This window comes from Triticum dicoccoides, chromosome 5A (genome assembly GCF_002162155.2).
Source record: "Triticum dicoccoides isolate Atlit2015 ecotype Zavitan chromosome 5A, WEW_v2.0, whole genome shotgun sequence".
Lineage (NCBI taxonomy): Eukaryota > Viridiplantae > Streptophyta > Magnoliopsida > Poales > Poaceae > Triticum > Triticum dicoccoides.
In genome coordinates this window covers 316420365-316427283 of record NC_041388.1, presented here as the reverse complement: position 1 = coordinate 316427283, position 6919 = coordinate 316420365, and the positions used below count along the sequence as shown (strand labels likewise).

Below are 6919 nucleotides of genomic sequence, written 5' to 3'. Positions count from 1 at the left end.
TAAAAATACTTTGAGCTGAGACTAGTGGCATTTTCAGAAATAGCACTGCAGTTATGACATGGTAACAATTGGAGCTGGGACTAGTGCCAGTGTCTATAAATTTCCCTTTCTCTCGATTAAACAAGAGATGACATACAAATTCAGCCATTGAAAAATGCACTGACGCGCTCTACTACAATTGAATGCGCACGATCTCATATAGCTGACGTGCAGATATGAGGTCGTCGAAAGAGCGATGTTGAGAAGAGTTATGTGTTCACCTACCTAGTATCATCTCTGGCTGGGGAGAAAACAGCAGCAGGTTCGCAGTCACCGGTACGCCAAAATATGGTACCAGACCATCCAGGATTTTGGCGTTGATAACCTTTTTCCCGTCTCCGTCAACTTTTCTGTCTTGGTCATCTTCGTTGTCACCTTCGAATTCAACTTCATGTGATAGCAACACGCCATCAAAGCGATCTTCATACCTGAACAGCAATGCCCATTATCCAAGTTGTTCACATGCTGTTTCCCCCGCAAATTTACACCTCTCTACCCAAACCGGCGCCCAAAGATGCACCGTTGCAACGCTATACTGGGGCACGCACGGGGCATCGCGATACCGAGAGAAGGAGCGGTGGGGAGGGTGACGTACGAGAATAGGAGGGTGCTGAGCTGGCGGGAGACGGCGCAGCGGACGTCGGCGGCGTTGGAGGGGTGCACGTACACCGTCAGCTCGGCCGTCGCCTCCCGGAGCGCCTCCATCGCAAGCGGCGGCGGCGGTCGGAGCTTCGGCTCGGGCCGTAGGTGGCCAAGCAAGACGTGGGCGCCGGTGATCTCAGGAGTCGGTAGCACCCGTGCGTTCGGCAGCGGGAGGGGGCGGCTCAGGGAGGAGGGAAGGGACTCCGGTGGCGGCCGGAGATGGGGGCAGGTGGCGGCGCCGGTCGGGAGTGAGGAACCCTAACGGGAGATGGTTGTGTCGTTCAGCCGGGGCGGGAGATGGTTTTTCTGGAGCGCTCCCGCGAAGCTGCTGCTGGGAGCCGGCCCAGAAAGGGCTGTTTGTTTGGGCTCCTGTTGGAGCAGCTGCTGGGAGCCCAAACAAAACTACTCTAGTCCTGCCTGTCAAAAAAAAAAGAACTTTGGCTAAAAAAAACTACTCTAGTCCAAGCTCTTGCTTTTTTTTTGAACTTGTGGCACACTTTATTCAACTCAAATAAGGGATACATCAGAAACAAGTTCAGCTAGAATAAACTGTGGAGGATCATTATCCCACGAGATTACAGAATTAGAATCGTAACAACATCTAGCTAACTTGTGTGCCACTTAAATTGCCCCTCTTGGACAATGAGCATAAGATACTGACCCAATTCTTTGAGCTAATATAAAGCAGTCACTCAAAATCGCCGAATAAGGACTCATAATGTCCACTTCCCCCTTGCATGCTAAGATAATTTCGAGGCAGTCTGATTCAAAAGTGATATTGGAACATCCAAGTTGGTCTGCAAGCATCATACCATTTTTTGCAATGACATCGCCTCGGTGGAAGGGGCATCGAGAAAGCTATGGCACTCGCTGACGATTGCAAGGGTGTGGTAGAAGATATTTAAGAAGGAACCGGTGGCCCTTATGGTGCTCAGGGAGACGGCAAGCCGGAAGATTGGTTTTGAGTATTGCCAAAAAAAATCGAGAACTTTGAGTCTTGCAATTATGTACACGAGTGCGAGAACTTCAATTTTGAAGCTCATAATCTTGCTAAGCATGCTAATATGTTAGGTCTAGGCTGCCATGTGTGGTTGGGTCACCCTCATGATCCAGTTCTTGTACTTATGAACATTACCATTACCTAATAAAGCTTGGTGTGATTTCTTACCGCAAAAAAGTTGGATCGCTCTCTCATTAGCTTATCACTCGCTAGCTATATAAAAAAAGACTGCTTGCTTGCTAGCACCTCTGGTTTAAGAACAAAAACATATTTATCTCTTATAGATTAAAAAGCATGTACTAAAATGTAAAAAAATGCTAATTTAAAAAATGTTCGTTCATTTTTAAAAATTTCATGAATTTGAAATATATTCATAAATTTAAAAGGAGTTCGTGCATTTGGAAAAGGTTCAAAAACTTTAAAAAATAATGATTTTGAAAAAAGGTTATGAGTTTTCAAAGAGTTCATAGATTTTTACAAAGATCATGAATTTAAAAAATATTCAATTTGAAATAATTTCTGAATTTTCAAGTTCATGGACTTTTAAAAAGTTCATAAATTTGGAAAACATTTAGTTCAGAAAGTTCACGGGTTTTAAAAAATCATGAATTTAAATAAAGTGAAAATTAAAAAGGAAAGGGAAATAAAGTGACAAAATGAAGAAAATGATTTTAAATTCATGAATAGTTTATTGAAATCTTAAACATTTTTTAATTTATGTATTTTTGGATTCAGGAACATTTTTAAATTCGTGATTTGTTTTCAAATTGGTTATTTTTTTAATATTTATGAACATATCAATTAAACTGCCTAAAAACACACAATTTAAGCTGAACGATGGCTTGCGCCGATACTTCGTCATGAGGGCCAGGGAAGTACCGGGCGAGCAATTTGTACCCATCAGATAGTTCGTGCGGCCCATTAGGCCGAGCAAGCTCTTATACGCGGTTCAATGATCAATCATTAGATCTTCTAAAAAAAAGTGATCAATCGTTAGAGTGAACGCCACCGGCATAGGCATCGTTCCTTCACTTGCTGTTCTTGTTGGTGTGAGCATAGATACATGTAGTTTTGTCTGCCATCTTGTGCCCTGCGATCTAGACGATAGTTTTTGCCCTAATTGAGATTTGTCGAGCGTTGATATACGCGAGTTGTCATTGGCTATAATTGTTCCCACTACATGAGTTCATAAAAGTTTTTGCGCCTTTGCCCTTCTCGAACCGATGAGAACATTCATGGAACGATCCTAGCCAAGAAGTTAACGTCTTCAGCAAGCTCTCTGCGATGTTTTGTCTACGAGGCTGGATCCAAGATCACAGTCTCATCGAGTAGGGCTCCACATATTTTCTCGCAATTGGTCACCATGGTCTCAATTTCTCCGGTTATTAGTTGGGCCCAGATGCTTCTTCGTTTTTTGAAACAGAGATAAAAGCTTTGTCTCATTTCTCATTGATTATACTCCCTCCGTTCCTAAATATAGGTCTTTCTAAAGATTTCAACAAGTGACTACATATGGAGTAAAATGAGTGAATATAAACTCTAAAATATGTCTACATATATTCGTATGTGGTAGTCTATTTGAAATCTCTAAAAAGACTTATATTTAGGAACGGAGGAAGTAATAATTAAGCAAAAGAGAATTGTTTAGTTAATTAACAAACAATACAAACAAAACCACATACACACAGTTGACCCAACAAACATTCCCAACGTGCAACAATCAATCACAAACCCCCATACTTCTACATCACAAAGGAGAACACCTCGGTCGAAGGCAACAGACACCACCAAAGTGTTTGGATACTTCTTGCAAGTGTTCTTTTGACATCCACTGATGGGTGCCCTGCCCAGCGACTTGACTGGGAAGATCCAAAAGATATTTAAAGAGGCAAAAAACACTGCACGTGTGCATGCCAAACTATCCAAAAAAGAGAGCACCGTTCTTCAACCAAGCCATCAATGAGAATCTGTTTCAGAAGCAAAAAGAAAATAACAGCACTATCTGAGCAACGCAATATGCAAGTACACAAAGAATCAACGAATTTTGATTATGTAAAGGGCAATGCTTCTATCAGTTTATTCTTTCCATGGCTACACAAGGATAACAGAAACGAGAGGCCAAAGACAAAAACACCATATATACCACAAAGAATCAGGAATTCTTGATCAGCAGAAGGACTTCTTCCCGCCAACAAAAAAAAGAGCAGAAGGATACTTCTGCCTTTTACTTTGTATGATCATCAGGCCACCTCTCCCTCCTACTGGAAGATGTTTCCAGTGGTGAGCACAATTAGCTCCACTGGTCGGAAGATATGACTTGGTGTCGTGTTCATTTTCTGCGCTTCCTCCGCTTTCACTTCAACTTCTCAACTGCAGCAGCTGGCTTCTCAAGCTGTACTCCCTCATCTATGTAACGGGCAATTTTCAAGAAACCAGTTAGATATTTCCGTGGTAAAGATAGGATCGCACAAGAACATGATGTATATTCCGAGCAGAGTGCAAGTAAATTCATTTAAATTTGTACCTGCATATGGTGTGCTTGATTTAGTAGATTCCCACACTCTTCTATCAAGTCCCTTTCACTAGTGATTATTTGTGCAAGTTTGGAGGCCACACCATCAACTTCTTCAACCTATATGAGAAGAGCAAAATGAGATTGCATCAATATAACAAGAATAGTTCAAAATGATACTGCCTCCAATTCAAAATGCAACTCATTTAGAATTCGTACCAGTCAAGACATTTTACATTTGGCCATCTATAAAGGAAATTACTTGCGCGTCTAAAATTCCAGATTGATATAAGTAGACATTTATAATGCTGGGAAAACTTCTGGTGTTCCAGGTTTCAAACAGATATGACTGCGTTGGATATTTCTTACAAGTATACAGGTTTTAAAAACAAATGACACCAGCCTCCCTTGGTATTTCTTATAGAAAGGCAACGGCATGCTGGCATCATTGGACACTAGCACAGCTAGCCAACGAAGCGACTCACAGTTATCCCAACGAAGCGACTCACAGTTATCAAGTACATTAGCTTTGGGCGAATACATGTTCACTTTGGAGTATGGACATATCTTAGTGTGAACTTTCAATTGTCAATCAAATGAACATGGATTTGTATGCTTAGCATAATCGCAAATAAAGCTTCCTACTTGTGTTTAGAGTTAGCATTGAATTTGGATGGTGGTGAACTTCACAACCTCCATCCACCACAATATAGTTGTTTGATACTGAATATGTTCTCACATAGAAGATCAATATGCAGATTTTTTTTTTCAATCAGCTATAAGATATACTCCCTCCAATCCAAAATAAGTGTCGCAGTTTTGAGCCGGGGTTAATTCAAAACTGCGACACATTTAGTAAACACAATTTAAAAGAATCATTTCAAAAAAGTAACATATCTAGGCATGACAGCTATTTGATAGTTTTCTCACCTTTGGTAATAAATTTCGAACAAGAGGCGACGCCGGCTCCAGTAGTTGCGCAGCAGAGTTAAGAACTTCCGAGATTTCCTCATAGTTTGCCTGCAAGGAGTAGTCTTAGAACATAATATTTTATCTGCATCATGAACATATTTTGGTGCCATCTATGCCTGGAATGTGACATTAAAGCAAAATCTTACCCTAACACCCCCAATTATAGGCAGCCTTAGTGAGGCGTTATGCAGCGCAGATGTTGCCCCTGTCAAGCAGCTGGAATAATCCTCCTCAACATCACTCCATCGATCCAAATACGGCACCTGACATTTTTGCAAATGAACAAATTAATTTTTGATAGAGCATATGTTCTCACATACTAGAAGATAAATACACACTTGATATTCTCTATTTCCCACTATGTATGCTGATTATTATTTTTATTTTGAACAACAAATTTACACATAAATCATCCTAAGTGTGCCGATGCTAGTGCACACACGTAATATCCATTGGGCACATATTGAATGTAGTTGTAGGTTAAAATTTCAGTACTCCATTGGGAGTAGAATTGACAACATATGATTTAGTGTCATACTTCAGTTGGTTCGTAGTAGGACAAACTGAGATCAAAACAGTTAAGGTGGTGATGCTGAGTCATGTCCCTTCTATGGTTTCATCTCATGCGAGTGAGGAAATGAATTCGTTCATGTGACACACACAATTTAAACATTTTGATAGCTCAACTTGGATAGCGAGAGATTTATCTAAAATAGCCTATACGACACTTCATACACAGAAAGCAAAATGTGCCAAATTTTTTGTTACCTGACCACCAAAAATTGAGCACAATCTCTGATCCCTCTTGATCTTCTCAGCCTCTGCCCTCTTATCAGCGACTGATTCTCGTAGCCCAGCAATTCTCTCAGCCAGTCCGAACAGGGAGTTCTTCACACGCAACAAAATGAAAACAATAACAACATCAGCATCTCAGTTCAAATTGTGGAGATCAAACTACATCCTCTGTCACGGTAAAAAGGCCTCACCTCCGCCGCAGCAGCCTTGGCCCTGGCCGCCTCTGCCCCCCGGGCGTTCAGAAACCTGTACTGAACGTAGCGGTTGTCCAGCAGCCGCAGCTGGTGCACGTCCTCCTGCTTCCCGGCAACCTTTCTCCCCCCAATGACCGCCGCCTTCTTCATCTCCGCTAGTTTCGTCCCATGTGGATGCGGTGGCCTTGGCGCCGCCATCACCTTCGCCGCCGGAGCCGGGCAGCTCGAGAGAGCCGAATTAAGCGATCGGTGGCACAGCGGGATGGCCGCCCCGCGCGTGGACCCGCCCGACTCAGGAACCGACGACCGGAGCTCCGACGACAGGCGCCCGCCGCGGCAGGACGCCGGGCCGAGCAGCGGCGGGCTCTCGCAGGGCGCGGCGGGCACCAGGATCCCATCAGGCTCGGAGCAGTCGGTCAGGGTGGAGGAGGTGTCCGTGGAGCTGCAGGACGCGGCGTCGTCCGCGGAGGAGGGGCAGGATGAGGCGCGCGCGGGCGTGGGGGGGCGTGGGTAGCCCCTGCGCCCCGTGGACGGGGCCGGCCCGCTGGACGCGCGGGGCAGGAGCCTGGGGGGCGGGGCGCCGGCGGCGGAGGAGGAGACGGAGGCCCGCGGGTTGGCGCCGATTTCGCCGAACAGCTTCTGCACGGCTCGCCTGCGGGTGGAGGGCGGGACGAGCGGGGGCTGGTTCTCGTTGGCGAAGGGCGTGGCGACGCGCGTGTGGGCGCGCGGCGACGGAGTGGGCGAGGATGCGCGCGACGAGGAGGT

At 44.6% G+C, this 6919-nt stretch overlaps 2 protein-coding genes across 2 annotated transcripts in view; both read right to left on the bottom strand.

Moving 5' to 3' along the window:
- The window catches only part of LOC119301220, a 4418-nt gene extending 3439 nt beyond the window's left edge, over nucleotides 1–979 (bottom strand). Inside the window, exons 1-2 of the mRNA XM_037578153.1 lie at nucleotides 635–979; nucleotides 265–467 (exon numbers count right to left, since the gene is read on the bottom strand). Coding sequence (XP_037434050.1) covers nucleotides 265–467; nucleotides 635–744 — 313 coding nt within the window. The 5' untranslated portion in view covers nucleotides 745–979. The remainder of the gene's footprint in view (nucleotides 1–264; nucleotides 468–634) is intronic.
- Nucleotides 980–3712: 2733 nt separating this feature from the next.
- Nucleotides 3713–6919, bottom strand: part of LOC119299481 (protein ENDOSPERM DEFECTIVE 1-like) — an 11811-nt gene continuing 8604 nt past the window's right edge. Inside the window, exons 2-7 of the mRNA XM_037576702.1 lie at nucleotides 6152–6919; nucleotides 5934–6053; nucleotides 5312–5428; nucleotides 5124–5213; nucleotides 4206–4313; nucleotides 3713–4087 (exon numbers count right to left, since the gene is read on the bottom strand). Coding sequence (XP_037432599.1) covers nucleotides 4040–4087; nucleotides 4206–4313; nucleotides 5124–5213; nucleotides 5312–5428; nucleotides 5934–6053; nucleotides 6152–6919 — 1251 coding nt within the window. The 3' untranslated portion in view covers nucleotides 3713–4039. The remainder of the gene's footprint in view (nucleotides 4088–4205; nucleotides 4314–5123; nucleotides 5214–5311; nucleotides 5429–5933; nucleotides 6054–6151) is intronic.